Here is a 27912-nt window from a genome sequence, read left to right on the forward strand (position 1 = left end):
TTTTGGTTTTTAGCTTCTAGTACTTCTATTACCAGGATGTTCACTGTATTAAAGTGCCATGTGTGTTGGCATCATACCCCCTTTGCACTATCCATCTAAGCGGAAGGATAGTACAATGGGGTATGATATGTAATGATACGATAAGTAATAATCATAAAAGCAAACTACTACCTGGCACATCCCACCAAGTTAGGAAATAAAATAAATAGTTACGGTCAGAAATGACCTAAAGAGAACCATCACTAAGGACTTGCAACAACAAAACAAATCGACGTCCAGGAGGCTGAAAAGCTACTACAAAGGAACCTGGCACCAAGAAGAGGCTCGAACCAGAGATGACGGCATGTGATAGGGGCCCCCACCCTGCACATCATGCCCATTCCATCCGACCTAATCTCCCTCATCCAATCCTAAGGCTCGCTAGAACCAACCCGCTCTCAGCCAACTACCAATGACCACAGACTCCAGAGATGGGATAAGCAATCCAAGATACTAAAACTCCAATCAAACCCAGAGTAACAAGCATAGAACCCACTTCAAAAGAATAGCTACTATAGAGGGACGAGGCACTGAGAAGAGGCTCGAACTGGAGATGATGGCATCTAACAAGGTTTTTTTTTTGTTGGTAAAATAGCTTGAAATAGAAAAGAGGCTAAGCGAATATACAACCTACAAGGGGCATACCCCAGGAGGAAAGAAAGAAAAAGAGAAAAAAAAAACGAAGATTGAGGAAAGTGATCTAAGCCAAGAGGCTACATTGAACTAAGTCTAGGGCTACTACTTGCTAGACAACTTGAACAAATGTGGAATCCACATGTTTCCATTCCATCTAAGAGATGAGAGAGAAACACATGCCAAAAGATCACTGGAGGACAGTCAGCTTAGTAGCATCCGACAAGGTTACCCTCCCAAGTATCATGCACACCACGCCCATTCCATCCAGACTACTATACCCTCAACCTAATCCCCAAGGCTTGCTATAATCTAAAAGCGAGACAGATCAAGAACCAAAAAGTGGCCACTCGATCCAGCTCAACCACAAGTTGCACAGCATTTGAGCCCCAAATTGGGCAATATGTGCCCAGTAACTAATCTACGCATGAAATTGGGCAGTATATGCCCTGTAAACTACATCTAATGATGATGTTTGCAGCACCTGAATTGAAATCCCAAATACTAACAGTCCACTGGCCCAAAAATCCAGCAACAAACCCAACACTTGACATTATGAGCAACTACAAAGATCCATATTGAACAAAGAAATCATTCCTGTACATGAATATAGTTTGAATTGTACTTTCCTAATTAAATTAGAAAACACGAGGTCTTCTGAAACTGCCAAACACAAGTTTGTAATAGTATTAGCAGCCAACTGAAACTGCCCAATACACAGATCCGGACCGAAGATTCTTACCTCTGACCTCAATGGCCATGGATGACCTTGTCTAGCTCCGGCTTGAAAACGATCAGATATTGCAGTCGCCATAACTAGCATCTGCTTTGAACCAGATCCACGATTGTGCACCATCACCGATCGATCAGCTTTGGTGCGTGAAAGTGCAGGTAGAGTTTCGTAGTTCAGGTCCGATTGGAACCCAGACCAACAAGCTTCGTTCGTACCTCTTGGGGAAATCGATTCACGGGGTGGACCGAGGAAGATTTCTGATTTATGAGAAACCAGATCTGGGTATGGAATGAAAGACCTCGCATAGAACTCCCAGCTCAGTGACCCATGAAAACCACTGTAACCTCAAGGCTGGATCTCGAAATCTGAATTGGGTGTATAATGACAGCCCTTCCGGCGAGGACCACAAAACAAGCGGCTCTGGTCAGCTCCGGTCCTGGTCTTTTGAGCACCATTTGAGACAGGAGCTGAAAGTGGATCCCAGATGGAACACACTATATCAGTCCATGGTGTGGACCAGGTTAGCCGACTGGAATGAAATCTGGATGATCAGTCCATGGTGTGAACCAAGCTTGAATTTCCTTGGATCAGTCCGAGATTTGAGAAATCTGGATGGGGAGTGCATTCTCTCTCTAATCCTAGAGAGAGAAGCTCTCACCCCTTCCTCATTACCATTAATATTTCCAAATCCTATCTTGCATATGTGTTTTGCTTGGTAGGTTGTGATTGGCAGCTCCATTGGTGCCATACTGCTAGTACTTCTATTTTTGTTTCCCAAATTGGAAACCTTGTTATCCTCTGCTCTTCGGATGGTTGAGTGTGCCAGCATAGGTGTGTTGTAAGCTGTGTGCTTGAGCCCCATCGTTCTTGAGAGTGGAGGTAATATCTAGTGGGAGACATTTTGTGAGGGAGAGAGGAGGGAGTTGAAGTTCCCCTATTGCTTCTAGTTGGTGGAGAGTTAGGCTTTGAGGGAGTAGCAGGTGAACAGATATGTTTGCTCTCTTCCTGATTCAAAGTTCGAATTATGATATTGGTCTCCTTGTCAGTCCATGAGCAGTCTCCTTTTCTATTACTGTTGTGTTTTGTACCCTGTCATACATAGAACATCTTGTGTTTTGTAACCTGTCATATTGCTTTTTTTTGTTACTTCTACTGCTGTGTTTCTGCTATTGTGTCTAAGCATCCAGCTTTGATATGAAGGCATCATAGAGCATCCTGAGTTGAATGTGTGATTTTGGAGATCTAGAGGCTGCAGATCAACATCGTGTTTACAAGTTTTGCTCTATATTCTGTTTATGATGCTCTAGTCATCATCTCAGGAAGTTTGTATAGAATTTTGAGTGTTTCAATATGAAGTATATGCCTAACAACAGGGGCTGTCGTTGGGATCTCCCTTCACAAAGGGGGACGTCCTTTGCATAGTGGCTATTGTTTTCGAGCTAGGATGGTGTATTCTAAGGCTGCAATTTGCTGTTTCCTATGGCTACTGCTGCTGTCCTGTTGTGTACACTCTAACATCTCTTTGTTTCGCTGTTGTTCTGCTGTTATGTTCTGCTACTGTTCCATGAGGAGTAGCTCCAGGAATGGGGTGGTATTGCTGGCATTCTGCTGTTTTGCTGGTATTCTTGCATTGCATATCATCTGTTTTGTTGCTGTTCTTGACGTTGCCTATCAACTGTGTGTAGTCCAGCATTTGAATTGTTTTACTGTTGCTATTGGAAGCTGGCAGCTTGTTGCTGCCATTTATATCAGGTTGTTGTTTTGCTGCTGCACCGTGGGGTTGCTAGTTTTGTCCAGGAGATGGTACCAATGCCTCATCAGTTAGATGGATTAGAGAGGCCACGATCTGGTCCAAGCTTCATTTATGTATTCTTGTGTAATTTGTGTGTTAGTCCTCTCTCCCCTTCGTAGATGGGTGAGAAGTACTTGGTAGTTAATTTTGTAAAGGCCTGCGGCCTATAGGTTTCTGTAGTTCACAACCTTTTTGCGCTTGGTTTTTTTCATGCCCTCAATTTTTTACATAGATAAGTATTCCATTTCAATAAAAGATCCTCGCATATCATAAATAATACCCAAAAGAAATCCCAACTGTTCAACTTTACAAATAAGTCCCCAAGTCAAAAAGATATACAACTTTTGCACTCCGGGCCCCAAATAAGCTGAAGTACAAATATGAATAAGTTGTTAAGTTACAAACGGTTTAGTCAAAAGGAAATTCTTGAATGAATAGTTACAAACCCATCTATATCAAAAGAAAGTCGATTACAAAGATGATTAAGTAACTAATGAAGTTAGCTTCCAAAAAGTCGTTCACTTCCAAGCACACGATACATGGAAGCTATTGTCCGGCATTTGAACCTGAAAAGAAAGATTGGTTGAGCTACACTAGTCTAATAGGAAAATCTTTTACCAATTTTATGTGCAATTATGATGATAAGTGCAAAGGATAGAAGACAAGGAATCATAGCTCATTGGATGGATAGCATCCAATTCATAGGTAAGCCAACATTCACTACGATCGTTCTAAGACATGCCATTATCGCAATTAGACACATAGTTCACAAGACTCTTGCAACTCTAATGGTTTCCACACAACTCACTTTCACGAATCTCCACTATCTGTATTCCCACTCCTTGCGTTACAGTATAAAACCTCGAGAGTTACCGTATTGCCATCCCTTACGTTAAAGTGAACCCTAACAACTCGGATCACCGTATTATCACCCGTTGTGTTACGAGACTCTTTATCCTAACTTCTGACCCAAACAATGGATTTTTTATTCAATATGCAAGTTAAGACTTTCCGTAATCATATTCATACATGAAGCAACATACATTATGCCAACAATGTTACCAATATGCCACGTATATTCTCAAATAACCAACCAATCAACAAGACACATATTAACACAACTTTAACCAAGTAATTCCCTATTTGTTCCTCACTAACGGAAGGTCAACGGACCAAGGATAACATCAATGAATCAATACCAAGTCGCTACGGCGGCCAAGAGACTATTACTAAAACTGCTCGGTATCTATACACCAAAAAGGGTGTATCGATACCGAGGTATTTATGAGTAGTTTTGAGTTTGTTTTTGAGATATTTTGGAGAGAGAGGGCCATTGTATAAAGAGCGTTTTTTCTCTCCTTAGACCATATCTAGATTTTTATTGCTCTTAGATTTGTTTCTTATTGCTTAAGCTCCATTGTTGCTCTTCAAGCTTTTCTTAGATAATTTCTATAGAATCATCTAAGATAATTGTAGTTTGTTAATTTCTCATTTATTAAAGTTGTAAGTACTCTCTAGATCTTGCTTAGTATCAAGTTTAATTTCATTTTGGTTGGTTAAATATGTTTGCCACAATTAGCCTTGTCCTTTATCTTTTAAGCATGAGTCAGTAGTTTATTAGGCTTGGTCATGGGGTGAATAACACTCCTTGGCTTGGGTTGATCATGCTTTTCTCATCATAAATCTTCATGTTTAGTCTGAAAAAGAGTTTAGATCGCTTTTTATGTATCGAAGCTTAGTGTTGTTAACCTCTTTGATCATGTACATGCAAGAGCATGCTACTTGCCACACATGATACTTAGAGTTATGTCACGCCTTGTGTTTTTTTTTGGGGTAAACCAGCTTGAAATAGAAAAAAGAAAAGCGAATATACAGCCTATAAGGGGCATACCCCAGGAGGAAAACAAAACAAAATCTACATAGGAAAACGAATGTTTCAATCCCCTCTAGAAAGAGAAAAAGGAAACATATGACAAAAAGGCTAATTGCAGCCCTGATATACATCGAAACTAACATGCCACAAGCCTATACAAAACCAATTAACACATGAATATACCACAAGCCTTTACAAAACCAAACCGGACACCATCACTTGGCCATCATCAAAACCAAAATCAAACTGGGAGTGCTATAAATACGAATGGAACTTGATAGCATCACTTGGCCAGCATCAAAAGCACACAAACTGGACAGAATGAAGAGAACACAAGGCTGAACACAGTAGCAAAACATCTGAGCAGAACACAGCAGTAAAACATCTGCATAACAGGTAATAAAACAACGGTAACACAGCTGCATTATACATAACAGCAGAAGCCGTAGCAGAGAACTACGCAGCACCCATTACTGGAAAGCAGAATCACCTCACAGTACATCCACAGAACAGCAGCAGCAGAATGGAATAAGAACAAAGTTTATGATATTATGTGGACCTCATAAAAGTAGCAAAATAGCAGCCAACACCAATAAGGTGTGATAGACTCTGAACCGTAATAACGTACATAAGGCTGTTGGAAAACAATAATCACCATGCAAAGGACGTCCCCCTCTGCGAAGGGAGATCCCAACGAGAACCCCTGATGGTTAGGCATATACTACAAAATAAAACTCAACTAGTGATGCACATTATGAAAAAACAGGACCTAACAGAACAGTCAACACTTGAAGTAGTTGCACCTCACAAAAGACACTAACAGAAAGAAGTACCATGGAACCAGGCAGATACCTGGACTGCAAACAGTAGTTTGCAGCCGACACAACAGTTTAAACTAACATTTTTTTTAAGACAGAGCCATAACAGAAACAGCAGCAGCTGAGCAATAGCATCAGCAAACAGCAACAAACCATGTTTCTTACTTGACTTAGGAAGCTCAATTCAGTATCACAACACCAGCAGCTGTAATAAACAACAGCTATAGCAGAATTGGTCAACAACAATAGCAACAAAGGGAAAAGCAGCTATGACAGGGAAGGTCAACAACAGCTACACAGATCAGCTACATAGTATCATCAAACCACTGGTCAACAAGGACAAGCATAGCAACAGCATTGGTATACACCAACTAGGCTTGAAGATAGCAGCTCAAACAGGAAATCAGAAATATAAGAGCAACAGCAGCAGTCAGTGCAATAAATAAACAATTCATAATAGTCAGGCAAAACAGGCAGCTACATACTGGACAGTAGCAGGAAGCAGAAGGAAGAAATGCAAGAGAAACCTTAAAGCAGCTATGAGTGCTCAACCGAGTAAAATGGTTATATTGCTAAATCTTCCGGTTGAGAACTTATGTCGTGTATCTCAACCGAGTAAACAATGAGAAAAGCTGATTTGACTTGAGAGTTATGGGTGTTAGGATCTTCTAGACCTTGTCGCTCGTTTAATTAGTTAAATTGTCATTCATTAGCCGTTTATTTTCCGCCTTTTAAAGCAAGACAAAGTTGGCCGTCTAAACGCCGAAAACCTTACAATCTACAAATCCACGTGAGCTATATTGGATATTTCCTTGGGTACGATCCCGGTCTTATCGAATTATTATGCTAACGAAGACATAGCCCTACACTTGGGGTGTTCCTATTTCGGAGACTAAGCAACCTCAAGCTCCTTACTTGTCAAGCCCACCCAAGCATGTCTCCTCATGGGACCCGCCTCACACTTCTGGTTTGTGCAAGCTCTGATACCACCAGTAATGACCACGCTACCTGACCTGCCAACCATTCGCCTAACCACTTGACCCAAAAGGTTAACCTCAAATTATACAGTAGTTTGTCGCGTTTCATTATAAACCACATCCACTTTCAACTATTAGCCGATGTGGGATCTCACATCACACCTTTTTGTTTTTGTTTTTTTTTGTTTTTTATGGTGTGAATTCATTTTTTTTGGAAAATGTGAATTCTTAATTTGGTGATGTGAATTCTGTCTTTTTTGAAGGAGTGAATTCTTAATTTGGAATGTGAATTTTGTGTTTTTGAAGATGTGAATTCGTGGTACTAGAGCCGAAATCCTTGCTGTTCTGTTGTGCAGATAAGGTGTGAATTCTGGATTCAGGGGTGTGAATTTGTAGACCCGGCTATTTTAGGGTGTGAATTCTGCAAATGGAATGAATTTTGGGGGTATGAATTTTGAAAAGAGGTGAATTCTTGGGGTGTGTATTTTTGGTGTGAATTCTGAAAGTGTGAACTTTTTGGGGTGTGAATTCACACTTGTTTGTATTTGGCCTAATCTTATCTCCTTTGTTCTATTGCATTATTTAATACCTATACTTGGGGTGGGGGGGGGGGGGGGGGGGGGTGTCCCTTGGAATGTTTATTCCCTTGCTAGGGGGATGTCCCTAGCATTAAGGCTCAAACGTTGGAGTATGAACTATTGGTGCTGTATGGTGCTTCAGGTGCTTGGGTCACTCAGATCCCATGCTTCCTGAAGTAGAGCTCAAGTTCATTTTGGGAGCTATCAAGTCCTCCTTACTTGCTCATTGGATCATTCCCCTCTAGTTCAATTTTGGGGCCATTTTGTTGTTTTATACACTTTTGTGAATTGTTCTCTCTTCCTTTGTTAGATGAACAGGAAACAATTGGATCATTCCCCGCTAGTCTATGTAGCCATTTGGCATAGGCACACTCTATTTACTTTTATTCTTTTTTATTCTTTTTTCTTTTGTTTTGTTCCTCCTGGGGATACTCCTTGTAGGCTATATATTCAGTTAGTCTTTTTCTATTTCAAGCTGATTTACCAAAAAAAAAATACACCCCCAGAATTCACCACTTTTAAGAATTCACAGTCCTTTGCAGAATTCATACATTTTTTCAAAATTCACACCCCTTTGCAGAATTCACACATTTTTTCTAAAATTTACACCCAAAATTCTTGAGAGTGAATTCTGAAAAAAAATGTGTAATTTACACCCATAAATTACAGAATTCACATCCAAATGCAGACAAAAAAAGAGAGAAATAAACATAGACAAAACATATCATATACAAAATGAAACAAAAAAAATTTTTTTGGGGTAAATTAGCTTGAAATTAAAAAAGTTTAACTGAATGTACAACCTACAAGGGGCATACCCCAGGAGGAAAATAAAGGTATAAAAAAAAAGATTGAAAAAAGAGCGATAACCCATGCACAACTCGCATGGAGAGTAGGGTACAGTAAATAAAATAACAAAAGTGCCATGAGTGTTCAGATCATACCTCCGTTGCACTATCCATCTAAGCGGAAGGATAGTACAACGGGGTATGATATGAGGTGAAACGAGAAGTAATAACATGAAAGTGAACTATTACCTAGCACATCCCGCCAGGCTAGGAAATAAAATAAATAGTCATGGTCAGAATTGACCAAATGATAACCATCACAAAGGACTAGCAGTAACAAATCAATTCGGCATCAAGAGAAGCTGATCAACTACTACAAAGGAGCAAGGCACCAAGAAGAGTCTCGAACCAGAGATGACGGCATCCGACAGGGAGCCCCACCCCGCACACCACGCCCATTCCATCCGGCCTAATACTTCCTCATCCAAGGCCTAAGGCTTGCTAGAAAATAACCCACTCTCAACCAACAACCTATCACTACAGACTCCAGAGATGGGATAAGCAACCAAGATACAAATACTCCAACCAAGCCTAGAACAACAAGCATAATACCCACTTCTAAAAGAACAGCTACTACAGAGGAACTAGGCACCGAGAAGAGGCTCGAACCAGAGATGTCGGTATCCGACAAGGTTACCCTCCCAAGTACCATGCACACCACGCCCATTCCATCCAGACTACTACACCCTCAACCTAATACCCTAGGCTCACTAAAATCTAAAAGCGGGACAGACAAGGGCCTCAAATCTTTCCGCCATTAACAGTGCAAGATCACCGAATCATAGGCTCAACCACTAACAGTGCTTAACCACCGAATCATCTGGCACAAAAAGAGGACCCAAGATACTGTAGGAGAACCAAAGCCGCCCCTTTCAATCAGCGCACAATCACCAATCTAATCAAATACAGCCACAGAGGCTACCCTTTTCAATCAGCAAACATCCATCAATTTAATCAATGACAGCCCCGAGAGCTACCTCTTTCCATTAGAGCCTAACCACCGATCTAATCAAAGACAGCCACGGAAGCTACCTTTTTCAATCAGAGCAAGACCCCAATCTAATCAACGATAGCCACGGTCACAACCATATTACACAAAAGAACCAGGCTAATGAAGCAAAGATACTAGTGTAGGGGGATGAAAACAATTGATGCTTCGGATCAACTGGACTGCAACGGCTTATTCGTACCTCTTCACCGGAACCCTAATTTGTCGTCGGAACCCTAATCTGCAAAATAGACAGGGGGTGAGCGCACCTTTGCCTCTCGTGGCAAAGGCCCTCCGATGCCAAAGTTAGTATCACGTACTAGCAATCAAACCCTAATTATCAGTAGGAAAGCAATCAGAAAGCAATGTATTGCGTACCTTTTACCTTTAGGTTTACTCTGTTTATATAGACATTCGTATGCTTGGCGCCCAAGCATCCCTATTGCCATAGGATTCCCAACTCGTATAGGAAACCCAGGATATCAAGGATTCTCGTTTCCTTTATCAGCTCATTAGAAAAGAGTCCCTTTGGGATTCTTTTCCATTACTGGCCGAACATCCCACTCTCATTGGATATCTTTCTCAGATCCTATATTCTCGGGATCTTATTCCTTAACGGAATACCACACATTCTGGATTCTTCCAGAATGTTGCCTATGCTCTAATACTCGACTGGAGTTCTTTCCTTGTTCGGCCAACTCGTTGCCGAACAGATTTCCTGGATCAGCTACTTCACATGTAACTTGAACCAAACATAATCAGAATGTCTCTATCTGTCGAACAGTTTAGTTTACACCACTGACTTCTCTTGTCATTGGCCTTTTAATTAGCCGAACAGACTGCATAGATTAAAGACTTCCCACATCATTGGTCCATATCGCCGTTCACCATACTGCCCGGCGATAAGTCCTGTCTTACTTACCACGTGCTCCCAAAATATCACGTGTTCGGCAACTAATTGTATGTGCTCGGGAATACCTCCCTACAATTGCTCCCCAGCTTCATCTTGTTACCATTGTTCGGGGGCAATATATGAAGCTTAGAAACAAAATTTTATTTAGACCAGACTCTTCTTGTAACGCCCCCAATTTTGGGTACGTTAAGAAGACAATTTATTGATAAAAATCTATAACGCCCTGAATTTTGGGTATGTTAAAAGAACATTTTATTGATACAATCAAATGGAGTCTGGCTCTTATTACAACAACTACTCTCACAAGAGTTCAATATTTTACACAAATGGAGGGGGATTCTAGGGTTCCTAACTACAGCTCATCAGCTCCTCTATTCTTGCCAGCTCCTCAGCTCCAAAGCCTCCACGGTGATCTGCTAACCCTGATTATCTACAAAATCTGACACATTATACCAGCGTCGCCACCGATATAATATGTCAGGGTCACCAAAAAGGCAACACCGTGAGCTACAAAGCTCAGCAGAGTAATCCCATACCCGCTAACCCATACTTACAAACAATAGGAAATAACACATCAATTTCCACATGATAAGTATAAACACAGTTTAATCAATGACACATCCACATTCGTTAATCAACTATCGTTGGTGTCCAAGATTTCAGAGTTTCTCCTACGCGACTCATCGTAGACCGTGTCAACATTTTCATTTACAAAACAACCTTTCAAAAAGCATTTGTTTAACACAAAGATATTGGCTCCGTACCGCGGATAACCAAGCTACACACCCAACCTTTTTAAAATCATTAGCATTGGCTCCGTACCGCGGATAACCAAGCCACACACTTTCAAAATCATTTGCATTGGCTCCGTACCGCGGATAACCAAGCTACACACCCAACCTTGGTTCCGCCGCGCCGGGTTCCCATTGGCACACAAAAATATTTGCATTGGCTCCGTACCGCGGATAACCAAGCATACACACCCAACCTTGGTTCCGCCGCGCCGGGTTCCCAAGTATCCTCACAATGGTTCCGCCGCGCCGGGTTCCCATTGGCACACAAAAATATTTGCATTGGCTCCGTACCGCGGATGACCAAGCATACACACCCAACCTCGGTTCCGCCGCGCCGGGTTCCCGAGTATCCTCACAATGGTTCCGCCGCGCCGGGTTTCCATTGGCACACAAAAATATTTGCATTGGCTCCGTACCGCGGATAACCAAGCATACACACCCAACCTCGGTTCCGCCGCGCCGGGTTCCCGAGTATCCTCACAATGGTTCCGCCGCGCCGGGTTCCCATTGGCACACAAAAAATATTTGCATTGGCTCCGTACCGCGGATAACCAAGCTTTACCTCACCATGGTTCCGCCGCTCCGGATTCCCATGGGAACGCACACATTTAAAAACCCTCGGTTCCGCCGCTCCGGGTTCCCGAGTATTCCCACAATGATTCCGCCGCTCCGGGTTCTCATTGGGTTTTTCAAAACACACCACACAATGGGCTACCATGTCCGGCCACATTGCGGTTTCCAAAACATCTCATTCTTTTCAAAACACGCCTTTTATACACGCACACATCTCACATAATGCCACCCAAAACCGGTCATTATGTTGTTTCAAAATATTTCCTTCCTCGGAAAACATTTCTTTTAATTAACCACACCCTAGGTGTCATGTTTTCTACTTTCCCGATTCTCGTGTCTCGTTACATGCAAAGACTCCGCGGTAGGACAAACGTAAGCAAGAATCATCCTAACAAGATCATCCAATTCTATATTACTCATCACGCTCAATTACTACTTATAGCATAACGCCACATGTACGGACGCCTTTGGAGTGTATCACTTATGCTTTATTCAAAGCACAACGCCACATGTACGGACGTCTTTGGAGTGAAATCACTTATGCTTAATCACACCACAAGTAATACAAGCAATTCATATATGCATTAATCATCTTAAAGATCAAAATACAAATACTTATAAACAAACGATAAGTTCTATCTTAGTAATTCAAAACGACAACGTAAGTAAGTAATTAGGAAGTAAGTAAGGATTTCCTTACATATACGTTGAGTTAGGGTCAAGGGGTTCTACCTTACTTCTTGGCGGTAGTCGGCTACGGAAGGTACGTCGGTGGTCGGGCGGAGTAACTTCCTACAGTAGGCCTCCGGTAGCTTCGAAAGAGAAAGGTTTCTCTCGAAACTTCTACTTGACTAATACTACCACTACTTTTGGATCGAAGGGTGGTCGAGTGGCGGTCTAGTGGCGGCCTAGGTTGAGTTTCTTGAAGAACTCAAGAACAACTCAAGAACAAGAAGAACAAAAGCAAGAACAAAGAAAGAACACTAATTTTCTAGAGAGAGAAGTTGCTAGGTGAAGGTGTGAGTTCAATGCTTGGAATGGGGTCCTATTTATAGAAAAACTTTGGCTCTCTCTCCTCTCTTCATGGCCGGCCCCCCTCTCTCTCTCATACCTCACACTTTGACACTTGGCAAGCAATCTTTGAAAGATCAAAGTCTAACCCTAGGCTTGCATGGCTAGGATTTGTCCTTGGATGGGATTATGGGAGATTTGGTTGGAAGATTTGGGGACAAAGGTACAAGATTTGTCTTTGAACAAATCCTAGAAGTACAAATGGGAGTTAAGTTTGGTTAGGGGAAAGATTCTCCCATGGGCTTGAAAGATGTAGGAAGATATGAAAGATCAAGAAAGTACAATCCCATCTTCCTTTCTCTTTCCCCCTCTCTCTCTCTCTCTCTCTCTCTCTCTCTCTCTCTCTCTCGGGTCTCTCTCTCCTCTCTCTCTCGGCAATCTCTCTCTCCCTCTCCCTCCCTCTCTCTCCCTAGCACACACACACACACACACACACACACATATATATATATATATATATATATAAATGCAAGAAAGAATAAGAAAGGTACAAAGTACAAGATTTTTTCAAATCTAATAACCAAATAAGAATCTTAATTAAACACATGTCTCCAATAAACTAATGGGTATTGTACTCTAGGAAGATCAACTCCCCAATAAATAAATCCAATTGGGTATAAAACCCCAATACAAAATAATAAAAGAGTACTAAAGAGAATATTAGGCCTTTAAAGGCTACAAGGCTACGAAGTACTTTCAAAATAAAATTTTGGTACTTCATCACATGGGGTTTTAAGAAGAAAAGACTAATTTAATAAACCCATGTACTTGGTGAAAGAATAACTCTATTACCCAATGGATAATAAATACCCTAACGGTTATCGTCCAATGGATAATAAGGTACGAGTACTTTAAATCATAATTTAAGTCTTTTAAAAGACTACATGTCCTTTTGAAATTTACCCATGTGTTTATATATATGTACTTAGCCAAATATAATAAAGGAAAAGCTTTTGTCCAATGGGTAAAGATTACCCTAACAATCATTGTCCAAGGGACAATAGTTACTAGGGTGCTTTTTATAGTAAAATATTCAAAAAGTACTTTTAAAGAAATTATAGAAGTCTATTCAAGTACTTTTGCTCAAATCTTTTATTAAACCCTTTTAATATAAAGAATTGGGTTTCTATTATCCAATGGATAATAGCTCCCCTAACTTTTATTGTCCAAAGGACAAAGAGTAAAACCAATTTAACAAAAGGAAATAAATAAGTAATTTTCTAGGGTTGAAAAGGTTGGCTAGGATTCTCCCCAATAAAATAATAATAAAGTACAAGTCAAATCAACTTTATTGGAAGGTTCCCTAGTCACATCGGTACTTTTTTTTGGTCAAAAGACTCTATTATCCAATGGTCACTAACTTTCCTAACGGTTATTACCCAATGGATAATAGTTTCCCTTGCGGTTAATAACCATTGGTTAAAAGAGTAGAAGTACCTTTTATTAAAATAAAACTTTGAAAAGACTACATGTACTTTTATAATAAAAAGTTTATTATCCAATGGACAAAAATTACCCTTGTGGTTATTATCCAATGGATAATGGAGGGGTGGGAGAATCCCCAATAAACAATGCATATAAGTACTAGCACATGTTTTTATAAACCATTAAAATATTATATCTTTGTACTTATCAAAATATTTTAAAGGAAAGCCTATTGTCCAATGGATAAAAATTACCTTAACCATTATGGACCAAAGGGTAAAGGCAAAGGTTCAAAAGGTCCAAGGGTTTCAAAAGGTCCAACTAGTAACTAGGTAAGTTGGTTGCTCGGTTCCTCCAAGTAGTCGGTTGGAAATTAACCAAATTGGCCAAGTAGGGTTTCTAGTTGAGACCAAAATCTAACTACAACGAATTTTACAAGAAAACATATAGCCACTCAAAAGAAAATAAGTAAATTAAATAAAATTCAAATTTTTAACGAAATTTTTATAGACCAAAATTCAGGGTCGTTACACTTCTGATCCCGTGCAGTCATAATTTCAATATTTCATTGATGCCTTTTGGCGCCTCTGTCATTATACCATTTCGGGGTAAATGACTCCACGTGGCACGTTTCGTATGCCTATCATTAATTTCGAACTGACGTTCTTTGAAACGGAGTCAGAACGGTCTTTGCTTTCCGTTACTTTAACCTGTAACGGCGTAAGAGGAGACGTTTCGTCTCCATCTCTTGCCCTTAAACCCCTGAAAGGGCTCCTTTTGGGTTTTTCACCCAAAACTTAAACTCGCTCCTTCTCTCTCTAGAAACCAGGCGAGAATATCCCGTCATCCGCCATCGCCGCCATCTGCAAATTCGATTGCGTTCCAGGAAATCGTCACAGTATCTTTGTAAGGTCTTCGTTCTTACTCCATTTCTTCTGCTTAGGTTTCCATCTGAGATCTTTATTCTCAGATTTGTGGGTCGTTTCTAGGGTTTCAGTCGCACCCATTTCCAGTTTTACTTTTCCTTCGAGTATACCCATGGCGGATGAACATGATCCAAAACCAAGTAAATTTAGGAAGCTTTGCGACACCCCTGCTGCCATTGCGGCATTTAGAACAGAATATGGCATTCTTGATAACGTAGGACTCGAACTCGCCCCTCTAGGAGCAGATAGGGACGGTGGCTCATGGGATAGAATGTGTATCCCAATTGTTGCTATCGTTGAGGGCGGGGTTCGATTTCCCCTTCACCCACTACTTCGCCAGATCCTAAACTGGTACCGTCTCACCCCTATGCAAGTATCAACAAATGTGTTTAGGCTGATAATGGGAGTAGTTGCTTTGAATAGGATTCTAGGGACTCAGTTAGGAATTTGGGATATTCAGTAGTGGTACAACATTGTACTAAACCCTGAATACAATACCTACTATTTCAAAGTAAGAAGGGCAGAAAAGCGTCTCGTGCTAAACCTGCCAGATTCTGCTCGGGATCATGAGATTGATTTCCTTTACGTCACTGGAGCCTTTGAGCCACTAGGAGAGGATGGTCAAGTGGTGGGCCTCCACTGCCCCCACATATGGGGATACCCACGTATGCTCCTCATTTTTTTATCTTTGCAATTTTTCTTGCTGTCTCCTCGTAGCTTTTGGAATAAGTTTTCTCAATTTGGTTTGTTTTGATGTTTATCTTGCAGCTGAAAACGCAAACAAGCGTCCTAGACGGGAGCCTAGCTACGTCCGATCAGAGGACATCAACAAGCTTTTGAAGTATAAAGGTGAACCTGGTACCCGAACAGCAGGTCGGGGTCGTGACGCCGACATATTGCTGGGATACGACCCTGCGTACAAAGGTGTCATTGACAGGAGGCTTGCCCACCCCAGCACCAGTGCCACCTCTACTTCAACTGCTCCCCAGCCAAGAAGTCAAAGAGCTAACGCTGGAGTGACGGTAGCCGGGCAGCTGGGTGAAGTCCCCATTTCAGAAGGCATTCCACTACCACGCTTGAGACTCAGAAGATCTACGCGTGGAACTGTTTCTGAACAACTGCCCGAACAGTTGGTTTCAAATCGTGATACCAGCCAATCCTCTTCTTCTGGCTATTCTCAATCTCCTCGAGAACCAGGTACTATGACTCGTCAACCCCTTAATCTCAGTACCCTTCTCACTGTCTCCACTAGGGGACGTGGTGGTGCCCAAAGGGCGGCCTCAACTGGTCCCCCCCCCCCCCCCCCCCCCACGATCTCGTCGCACTAGGGGGGGATCAATCCGATCATCTTCCTCTCCTCGGGAACAAGACAGTTCCCTTGAGGCCGTCGATGCTCACCGGGACAAACGTCCTAGGAGTGAAGAAGTTGGGGATGCTTCTGCCCAAGCCGCAGCCTCACTTCAACAACCCCTTTCTCCGAGCACTCAAGTGCTTCCACAAAACTGGGCCCCCCAGCTCATTAGGGGTGATCGGCCAATCCACATTGGCGATAGTGCCAGCTCTTCAGATACAGCACTTGCACTCGCCCAAGGACTTCTTCTCCCCGTTGATATGCAAAAAGAGAATGAAGCCACACCTGACCGGCTTGTCTCCACTGGTCTCGTCAGTGGGATCAAGGTATAGTGTTCTCGTCACTAATAGGAATACTTCAAGTTCCTTTCGTTTTCTCTCAATATCACCTTGTTGATTTCCTTGCAGTTTATTCAAAAGATGATTACATTGGGGCAGAAGTTCCAAAATGCTGACACTGAACGGGTCTCACTTTTAAACAACACCAGGTTGCTCCGCACTATAACCAGACTAGAGAGGGAGAGAGACAAAGCCAAGGCCAACTTTCAAGAAGCTAAAGACAAACTTGGGACTGCCTAAGACAACCTTCACCAGGCTTTGGTAGAGTTTGAGAAAACAAAAGCATCTGCTCACGAGGAAGGCTACCAGAAAGGGTTTGATGCTGCAACTGCTAGCTATGTCAAACAGATGCCTGCTATTCAAGACCAGATCTGGGCTGCTTGTTGGGAGACATGTTTAACGAAAGTTGGCGTTGCAGATGACTCCCCTTTCTAGATTGAGAATGAATTGCCGAGCAGCCAGGCTGCAGCTCCCCAAGAGCTTGAGGTGCCCTTGGAAGATGATGTTGAGCAGCAAATTGAAGATTTCGCTGGTACAGTAGAAGATATTCCATCTGGATCCCAACCAGCCCAGTCTCCTGTTCGTGATTCAGTTGATGAACCTATCAACCTCGAAGAGAATCCAACTGGCAGTGTTGCCACTGCTGATGTTCATGCAGAGATTCCGGATGAAACCGCTCCTGAGGTTCAGAATCTAGACTAACAAGTTAGTATTTGGCATAAATAGTTTGACTGGTCCTGTGTGACCGTAAGTTTTGGCCCTGCGTGGCACTAGTACTTTCTTCATTTGGTAACACAGGTATTCGGCCCTTTGTGGCATAACTCTACTTTTTGCTCGACTTCCCTGTTTGCTGCATCTGTTCGGATGCAAACTAGTTTGATCTAAGTATTTCGTACTTTTGATCATTATATGTTATGCTTATTTGCATAAGTGTTTCGTACTTTTAGCAAACCTGATTTCTTGTACTGTTCTTTAAGTTTCACGTACTTAAAGACTTGTCTAAGTTTCTCGTACTTAAAGACTTGTCTAAGTTTCTCGTACTTAATCCCTATTTAAGTGTCTCGTACTTAAATAGTTATGGCTAACATATACTTGTTATGCTTTAAGCCAAGCCAATTGTTCTATACAAGTAATCCATATGTTTTAAGTGTTTCGTACTTAAAAATATGTTAAGTTTCACGTACTTAAAAATAGTTGCAACAAACTGTGTACAAACAATCATACAAGTGTTTCTTAAGTTTCACGTACTTAAGAACAGACATACAAGTGTTCTCATACCTTATAACGTTTAAGTGTCACGTTACTTAAAAAAGACGTACAAGTGTATTCATACTTGTTATAACTTTTAAGTGTCACGTACTCAACTATTTCTAAGTATCACGTACTCAAAAATACTTGTGTTTGATAACGTTTAAGTGTCACGTACTTAAAAATCCATACAAGTGTTTTCATACGTGTATTCGTTTAAATTTCACGTACTTAAAGAATCATACTTGCGTTGCGTTTAAGTTTCACGCACTTAAACAAGGCATACAAGTGTTTAAGTTTCACGTACTTAAACAAGGCATACAAGTGTTTAAGGTTCACGTACTTAAACATATACCCTGCTCCCCAATACGAATAAGGGAAACTAATCTCGTAGTTCGTATTTTTCAAACAAATACCAAGAACACAACAGTTATACTAAAAAGTGACTTTATTCATAATCTGTAAAACTCAAGAGGGCGTTATTCGTACCCCTTGCAACTAGAATAATAAAACTAGAACAGGGGAATTTTATCCGTAATTCCCACACAATCACGTAGTGCAAATCTAAAACAGAACGCAATGCTTCTAAACAAAGAATTTACGTAGATTATGGACATTCCAAGGCCTCGGAATTGGATTACCATCCAAATCTACCAATTTATAGGCCCCTACGCCTACAATCTCGGTTACTCGATACGGGCCTTCCCAGTTGGCCCCCAACTTGCCTTCATTGGCCACCTTTGTGTTGCCGAGCACTTTTCGTAGTACGAGGTCCCCAACACCAAACTCTCGAGGGTGAACATGTTTGTTATAGCTCTTCATTAGCTGCTCCTGGTAGGAAGCCAGATGGACCAATGCCCTTTCTCTCCTCTCCTCGGCGAGATCAAGCTCAATTTCAAGGGCCCTGTCATTGCCCCCACTTTCGACTAGTGCAGTCATATTGGTCGGTAGACCAACTTCAAGAGGTATAACAGCCTCTGTTCCATAGGTCAATGAATAGGGGTCTCTCCCGTAGACCTCCTGGGCGTTGTTCGGTGAGCCCATAAAACTAAGGGTAACTCGTTTGGCCATTTCCCTTTGGCTTTGTCCAACCTCTTCTTGATCCCATCAAGGATAGTTTTATTAGACGCCTCTGCTTGCCCATTACTCTGAGGGTAGGCTGGGGTGGAATAATAATTTCGTATTCCATACTGGACACAAAAAGCCTTGAATTTTTTCTGAAATTGGGATCCATTGTCTGTGATCAATGAGTAAGGGACCCCAAAGCAAGTGATGATGCTTTTCCACACGAACCTTTCTATCATGGGTTCAGTGATTTTAGCCAGTGGTTCTACCTCAATCCACTTAGTAAAATAATCAGTCGCTACCAACAGGAATTTTCGATTCCCAGTTGCTTTGTGTAGTGGACCCACAATGTCCATCCCCCATTGAGCAAACAGCCAGGGACTTGTCAGAGGTACCAGATCCTCGGCGGGTGTTCGAATCATTGGTGAGAATTTCTGACACTTCTCACAAATCTTCACATACACCTTTGCATCTTCCTGCATGTGTGGCCACCAGTAGCCTTGGGTAATTGCTCGGTGGGCAATGGATCTGCCTCCAGCATGGCTCCCACATGTTCCCTCGTGGATTTCATGAAGAAATTTCTGCACCATCTCAGGATGCACACATAGCAAATATGGGCCTGTAAAGGATTTCCTGTATAACTTATCCTTTGGGGACAGCCAAAACCGAGCAGATTTGATTCTTATCTTGTGAGCCTCCTTTTTGTCAGAAGGGAGTATCTCGTCTCGTAAGAACTCCATGATTGGGTCCATCCAACTTGGTCCTTGGTTCACGTCCAAGACCAAGTCTACGTTCCTCCCAATGCTCGGCTCATTCAGATATTCTACTGCCACCTTCCTTTTAAACTCAATTGGTACAGCTGCAGCCAACCAAGCTAATGAATCTGCATGAGCATTCTGTCCAGAACTTATCTGTTCAATATACACCCTCTCGAAGGTATCAAGCAAATCCTTGGCTGCTTGTACGTAGGCCATCATCTTTTCATTTCGAGTTTCATATTCGCCGGACAGCTGGTTCACCACAAGCTGTGAATCACAATACACCCTAACCCATTCTGCTTTTAGGGTCTTTGCACTCCTCAATCCAGTCAAGAGTGCCTCATACTCAGCTACATTATTCGATGCACTGAATCCAAGCCGAACAGATAGTTCAATCAGCATTCCTTCAGGAGGAAAAAGGACAATCCCAATTCCTGCACCAGTATTACAAGCTGATCCGTCAACGAATAGCTTCCATTCCATAGGATCCTGTTCGGCTGAGGGTTGATCCTTTGTGGTTGATGTCTTAGTCACCTGTTCCTTCCTCGTAGGAGGTAGGGGAGCCACCGTGGGAGAAAACTCTGCCACAAAATCAGCCAACACTTGGCCTTTGATTGCTGTGCGTGGCTGATAATCGAGATCGTATTGACTTAACTCCACGGACCACGTCGAGATCCTTCCCGAGAAGTCTGCTTTTCGTAGTAGTGATTTCAATGGAAACTCAGTGTAAACCACAACTTTATGGCTTTGGAAATAATGTGGTAGTTTCCTTGTGGCTGTCATAAGTGCCAAGACGAGTTTTTCTAAGGGCAGATATCTCGTCTTTGCATCTAGCAATGTTTTGCTAACATAATAGATAGGGATTTGTTCCATCCCTAAGTCCCTCAACAGGACTGCACTTACTGCATGCTCGGAAACAGCTAACTACAGAATTAAAGACTCACCTTGTTGCGGTGTTGACAAAAGTGGGGGCTCGGCCAGATACTTCTTCAGGTCCTGGAAGGCTTGTTCACACTCTGCTCCCCATTCAAATCCCTCCCTCTTTTTCAGCAATTGAAAAAAGGGTCTGCACTTGTCACTTGACCTGCTGATGAACCTATTAAGTGCTGCAGCCATTCCAGTCAACCTTTGGACTTCTTTTGTGGTTTTGGGACTTTGTAGCCTCTGTAGGGCAGCAATCTGATCGGGATTAGCCTCTATCCCTCTCATGGTTACCAAATGACCCAGGAACTTTCCTGAACCAACTCCAAACGCACATTTCGAAGCATTGAGTTTCAGTTTGTACTTCCTCAAGATTTTGAAAACTTCTTTCAAATCAGCTATATGCCCCCGTTTCTCTTGACTCTTTACCACCATATCATCTATGTAGACTTCCATAGTCTTTCCAAGGAGCTTCTTGAACATGATAGTTGCAAGTCTTTGGTATGTTGCCCCAGCATTCTTTAGCCCAAAAGGCATAACACTATAGCAATACAACCCTCGTAGTGTGATAAACGAAGTTTTCTCTTGATCAGGCCCAAACATAGCAATTTGATGATATCCTCGATACGCATCGAGAAAACTCATTCGCTCGTAACCAGCGGTTGCGTCAACCAACTGGTCAATCCTTGGAAGAGGAAAACTATCCTTTGGACAGGCTTTATTCAGGTCTGTGAAGTCTACACAGACACGCCACTTCCCATTCTTTTTCTTCACCACAACGGTGTTGGATAACCACTTTGGGTAGTAGACTTCACGTATTGCTTTAGCCTCTAGTAAACGATCGACCTCCTCAATTACTGCATCCACATGCTGCACGGCTGCCCTTCGTTTTTTCTGAATGATCGGCTTGTGCTGAGTATCAATGTTTTAATGGTGACAGATCACACCTGCATTTACCCGGGCATTTCCCCTGGCACCCATGCAAATACATCAATATATTCCTTCAGAAATCTCATTGATTCAGCCTTTTCGTCTGCTGATAATGATTCTCCAATTAAGAAATATCTTTCAGGATCAGTCTCTTTGATCTGAATCTTTTCCAAACCTTCAACCACTTTTTCAGCCGGGCTTCTTCCAACATCCTCGATAGTTGGTTGATCTGGTACTTCTAACGTATGAACATGGTGGACCTTTGGGGCTGTTTTGATGATGGATATCAAACACTGTTGTGCCACTTTCTGGTTGCCTCTAAGTACTTCAATCCCATTTGATCCTGAGAATTTCACCATCTGGTGATATGTCGAGGAGACTGCCCTCATCTTGTGCAACCATGTCCTTCCTATAATCACGTTATAGGAAGAGGGAACATCGACAACTAAAAAATCTGTTCTTAACACCACGGTTCCAGCCCGAACAGGTAGAGTTACCTTTCCCAGGGGCCAGACTGCTCTGCACCAAACCCGATCAAAGGTGTTGTAGATGGCTCTAAGTCTGTTTGGGCCAATCCCAGCTTCTTAAATGCATCGTAGTACATCACCTCTGTACAACTTCCTGAGTCCACAAGAATCCTCTCAATGTCATATTCCCCAACTCGTAGGGTTACGACCAATGCATCGTTGTGGGGTATTTGGACCTCTCATAGGTCTTCATCAATGAATGATATGCTCTCCTCGCACACATCATTCTCTAGCCCTCTTTTGTTTCCCAGTCGCATCACATGTTGATCGTGCTTAACTTGCCTTTGCAACAACCTAACCTCATTTCTCGTATAAGGTGTGGCCAACCCATGTATCATATGGATTACTCCTTTAGGGTTTTGCTCGTAACCCAGCTCCATAGCTTTCCCTTTCTCTTTAGGATCCTCCAGGATAAATTCCTTGAGATAGCCCCGAGAGACCAAATCATCAAGGTGCCTCTTGTACATCTCACAGTCCTCGGTCATATGGCCCCAATCTTTATGGTAACTGCAGTGCTGATTCGTAGCACGCTTTGCATCGTTGTCTCCGCCTAGACTTGGTGGCCATTTAAAATATGGCTGATTCTTTATTCGATAAAGAATCCTATAAATTGGCTCCTTCCAAACCGTAGTGATGGAAAAGAAAGATTTAGGGTCAGGAGCTTGCTTATCCTTGTACGGCTCTTTCTTAGCCTGCCCATACTTCCTTCTCTCTCTATAAGTCTTGGGCTCTGGCTTATCCACCTTTTTGGCAGGTGCTTTTGGCTATTCGGCAACCATCCTGCCATCCTCACGGAGTATGTCTTCCTCCATTCTAGCATGTTGCTCTATTCGTTCCATCAATTTAGCCAGTGTGGCTACAGGATGTTTATTCAATGAACGACGCAACTCTCCCCGAACAGGCAAACCAGTCTTGAAGGTAGCAATTGCGTACTCCTCACTGCAACTTTCAATCTCGTTGAAAGTTTCCCAGTACTTCTTTGCATAATCCCTGATCTGCTCGTTCTCCTCCTGTTTCATGGTGGATAGACTCTCAAAGGTCTTTGGGACCTTTCTGCTCGTCAGGAACCGAGTAGTGAATTCCTCGGCCAACTGCCTCCATCCTCTTATGGATCGCGGGCCCAGTTTATGAAACCAGGCTAAAGCCACCTTACCAAGGCTAGAGGGGAACATCTTGCATAAGATGGCATCATCTCCCTCGTGCATAAACATAGCCTGCTGGTAATGCTGGATGTGAGCTACGGGATCCGTATTTGTCTCGTAAAGTACGAACGTACCGTGCTTTACTCTGCTCAGCAACCTAGCTTCTTGTAGCCTCTTTGCAAATGGGGAGGCCGCAATATTACTTAATGCCTTGCGTGCTGCTTCTCGTGCAGTCACTGTCCCATCCTCGAACTCCTTCGACTTGTGAGCCGTGGCTTTGGCCCAATCAGCATCAGGTTTCTCGTACCTGTCTCGATGGTGTTTCCTTGTTCCCTCCTTTTCGGGGGTGGAACTTCTGTCTCTGCTCCTCCCTTTTCGTGAAGAAGCCCTTCTCTCGGGTGTTCGGCTTTTACTTCTTCTTCCCCTTTTTCGTGGAGAAGCCTCATAACGCCCTATGACAGGACTTCTGCTCCTTCTTCTTCGTGAATGGGTCTGCTTATGGACTACCATAGTCCGTCCATCCCTCTGGGAATTCCTTCAAGAAAGTCCAGAATCTTCTGGGTGATCTCGTATCCGCTGCAACTCCTGTATCTCATACTCTCGTTTCTTAATTAAACGAGCATACTCCTCGATTTCCCTTCTCTTTTTATCAAGGACTTCATTATCATTGTGTATACTTTTTGAATAGGTAACTGACTCATCCCTTCGATGAGACCTACTCCTTCTCGTGGAGCCAGTAGCGATTTTATCTCCTTTTTCTCTGGAGTTATCCCCGTTATGTCTACCAGTGGGCTTTCTCGGAGCACCCGGTGGAGATTTATCTCCTCCCCCACCCAACTGGTCCTTCGGACTAAACGGTGTAACTGGATCTTGTTCCATCATGTTTACTTTTCAGAAAAGTTGGTTCGTTTCCCACAGACGGCGCCAATTGTAGGGGGATGAAAACAATTGATGCTTCGGATCAACTGGACTGCAACGACTTATTCGTACCTCTTCACCGGAACCCTAATTCGTCGTCGGAACCCTAATCTGCAAAATAGACAGGGGGTGAGCGCACCTTTGCCTCTCGTGGCAAAGGCCCTCCGATGCCAAAGTTAGTATCACGTACTAGCAATCAAACCCTAATTATCAGTAGGAAAGCAATCAGAAAGCAATGTATTGCGTACCTTTTACCTCTAGGTTTACTCTGTTTATATAGACATTCGTATGCTTGGCGCCTAAGCATCCCTATTGCCATAGGATTCCCAACTCATATAGGAAACCCAGGATATCAAGGATTCTCGTTTCCTTTATCAGCTCATTAGAAAAGAGTCCCTTTGGGATTCTTTTCCATTACTGGCCGAACATCCCACTCTTATTGGATATCTTTCTCAGATCCTATATTCTCGGGATCTTATTCCTTAACGGAATACCACACATTCTGGATTCTTCCAGAATGTTGCCTATGCTCTAATACTCGACTGGAGTTCTTTCCTTGTTCGGCCAACTCGTTGCCGAACAGATTTCCTGGATCAGCTACTTCACATGTAACTTGAACCAAACGTAATCATAATGTCTCTATCTGCCGAACAGTTTAGTTTACACCACTGACTTCTCTTGTCATTGGCCTTTTAATTAGCCGAACAGACTGCATAGATTAAAGACTTCCCACATCATTGGTCCATATCGCCGTTCACCATACTGCCCAGCGATAAGTCCTGTCTTACTTACCACGTGCTCCCAAAATATCACGTGTTCGGCAACTAATTGTATGTGCTCTGGAATACCTCCCTACAACTAGGAATGTAAAAAAACTCAACAAAGAGCATTAGCGATGCAACTAATTCTGTCCAACAATGGAACTAACTATGGAACTCAGTAGCTAAGATCTAGATAGATGACTGCCAAACAGATTAACCCGATCTCAGTCCAATAGATGACTGCCCATCGAGTGTCACAATATGAATCAGGTTAGAATAATATTGCAGACGATTTAGACTGTCAAAACACAGATTTCTTCCAATTGGTGTACTGACCTGTGAATGATGAACTGACCCTGTATATCACTAGGGCCAGCCCGAATAAAACACCACCATATCTAGCAAGCAACCCGAGGTTGCCGTTGCCTGAGAGAAATCTGACCCTGTACGGCCAAAAATTCCTAACAAATACTTATTGTTTCCGACGAGCAACCCAAATCGGTGGATTGGGTTGTTTGATGATGGGTAACGAACACAGATGGTGAAGAATGCAAAACCTGGAAGACGAATCGCTGATGCTGAATTGAGACGGAAAGCCCCATTCTCAGGTGAGAGAGGATGGTCCGACAAGTGATTCGCCATCTGCCTTAGTCGCCCAGAAGCAAACCCAGCCATGACTGCCCACCACCAGTCGAGCAGCCCAGATTGATAGCCACCTACCGCACCCGACGAGAACCACTCTACAACCCACTGCCATCTTCGTCTTTGGCCATCTGTCCACAAGCAGCCGAACGGCAAGAGAATGAGTGGAAGTAACCAAGTACAGTGGAGATCTATTCCGAAAGGAATAGACTGATTAGAAATTAGGAAAATGTCGAATTTCCTTGTGAATTTGTGAACCACCAGACATTGGTTTTTTGGTTCAAAAAATATGAAATTGGTAAAGGGGAGTGCATTCTCTCTCTATTCCTAGAGAGAAGCTCTCATCCCCCTTTTGAAATAAAAAAATTTCTAAAAATTACAATCAACATTTGTAAAATCAAAGACACAATACATCTGCATATATAGATTCTCTTCGCCTTCCAACGGGCCCCATTGACGGCTGCACTCTGGCTGGCCACCATCAGTCTCGCCAAACCCAATTGCCCATCGACCCGTAGAATTTATAGCGCTCCAAAAACAGGATCAATCTGAGAAACATGGTTTAGAGGTAATTTTACCAAATACGGAGGTAATTCCTGCTCTATAGTCATCTACCAATTCCTATCCTATTCCTATTTCACCCGATCGGTATGCATGATGGGCTAGTGATTCTTCGATCTGTCGTCGTTAAGCTTTCAAGCGGCAGGCTCTTTAACGTTCAGTCGGATGAGTTTGATCTTGGAGGGACTTGTTAGTAATTATTTTAATCAACGAGTATCTGTAATCTTAACATTCGGAAATTAATAAGTATTTAATAACATGGAACTCGAAATATAATTGAGATAAGGACGGAAGTGCAATTACAATTCTGTAGTGGGGTGAATTGTAATTTGTGTGATAAAAAATAAAATCCTGGTGCGATTAAGATTTCTTATTTACACAAGGAGCCCAGATTTATTTCTCTTTAGGTCCTTGCCCTAGCCCTATAAATATACCGCTTTGTTCTCTAGGTAGAAAGACGTTTTTGAGAAATCAGAAAAGTGGGCTGAGAGAGAGAACAAACAATCACGTAGGGTTTCCACAAACGGGTACGTGATTCAAGGTATAAGGGAATATGGCAGAAGATCGTAAGGTACGGTCAAGCAGTATTCGTAGCATACAGCAAGATGTGTTGTAACAAGTTCAACTAGCGTTCGTGACGCGGGAGTTGTGGTAAAACCCTAATTCCGCCTTGTATGGCTTTTTACAATTTTTGTTGTCTAATCTGTACGCGTCATTACTGGGTCTTGGGGATTCAGTTTCCTAAAAGTAGTATCAGAGCCGGCTATAATCACACGTATGGATTAAACAGGCTATTATGTTGTCCATAGGTTATAGATGGTAGAACGTAGAACTGTGCTAACCCTTGTTTTGCAGCGTTCTTACCTAGTTATTATGGTCACATGATTTTTATTGGTTTTGTGTGATTGGATCCCACGATAATTTTTTCGTGGTTATTGTTATTTATTGGGTACCACGATTATTTTTCGTGGTTGTAATAATTAACGTAGCATGTGAACTCCAACGGAGGCATAAGATCGATGTTTGTATGTTTCTTCGATTGTAATATCATTCGACGGTTATTCGGATATCGAAGATGGTAGATACAAAAGATACAAGTTGTTTGGCTCGCAACAGATTTTTTCCAGATTCGTAGGGTTTGATTGCAGGGCTATTTGAATCACTTCAATTGGAGGTCGGATGAGGAAGATATGGCCAAAATACTGAAGGCTGTGCAATTTACGCGGGAATACATCAAATCCGAATTTTCTTGCCTAAGCACGGTTGAATTTTGGTTTCCTTGATTGATTCAAAGTATTTAAGCTTTCCACACAAGTATAGTTGAAGGATTTCAAGTAAGGAAAGATTGCTTAAGGATTTCAAGTTTGGAAGGATTCCTTATTGTTTAAGGATTTCAAATTTGGAAGGATTCCTTGTTGCTCAAGGATTGCATCTTTGACCATAATAGCTGGATTCTTTATCTTGTGTTTCCTTATTATTTGTGTTTCCATATTGTTTGCATATGTGATAGTTTACCATATTGAGACAACATGGTAATATATGGCCTTTGACCTAGATCACGTTTTTTTTGCAAACTCAAAAATTTGATAACCCTCACAATTTTTTTAAATAACTAAGTGGGAGAGGGAATTTATTTTGGATAAATCTCATGGTTTCCATTGCTAGTTCGTAGGTGATATAATTAATTTTATGTGTTGGTTTCAGAACCTCCCTCCCTATCGGACAAAATTAATTGTGGCATCTCGGTACAAACTTCCTAAAGGGATAGC

General features: G+C 42.2%; 1 protein-coding gene and 1 long non-coding RNA gene across 3 annotated transcripts; one reads left to right on the plus strand and one right to left on the minus strand.

Moving 5' to 3' along the window:
* The first annotated feature begins 314 nt into the window (after positions 1-314).
* On the plus strand, positions 315-9118 carry LOC131314396 (uncharacterized). The gene is made up of 2 exons (XR_009196394.1): positions 315-610; positions 8924-9118. It is a non-coding gene; the product is annotated as an uncharacterized LOC131314396 (long non-coding RNA).
* Positions 5093-27261, minus strand: LOC131314395 (uncharacterized). 2 transcript variants are annotated; one of them, XM_058342989.1, is made up of 3 exons: positions 25995-27261; positions 25498-25713; positions 5093-5455 (listed from the first exon to the last, which is right to left on the minus strand). In XM_058342989.1, exons 1-3 carry the CDS (start codon positions 26062-26064, stop codon positions 5286-5288), a joined length of 456 nt encoding a protein of 151 aa, XP_058198972.1. In that variant the 5' UTR covers positions 26065-27261; the 3' UTR covers positions 5093-5285. The 2 variants fall into 2 exon arrangements, with proteins under 2 accessions (XP_058198972.1, XP_058198971.1); XM_058342988.1 differs by lacking the exon at positions 5093-5455 and having other exon boundaries at positions 22358-25713.
* Positions 27262-27912: the final 651 nt, after the last annotated feature.

Source organism: Rhododendron vialii, chromosome 13a (assembly GCF_030253575.1).
Source record: "Rhododendron vialii isolate Sample 1 chromosome 13a, ASM3025357v1".
NCBI classification, from domain to species: domain Eukaryota; kingdom Viridiplantae; phylum Streptophyta; class Magnoliopsida; order Ericales; family Ericaceae; genus Rhododendron; species Rhododendron vialii.

Bases quoted from the DNA above. Each gene is read 5' to 3' on its own strand.
- LOC131314395 (XM_058342988.1), bottom strand. From the start codon at position 23,771: ATGGTAGTCCATAAGCAGACCCATTCACGAAGAAGAAGGAGCAGAAGT.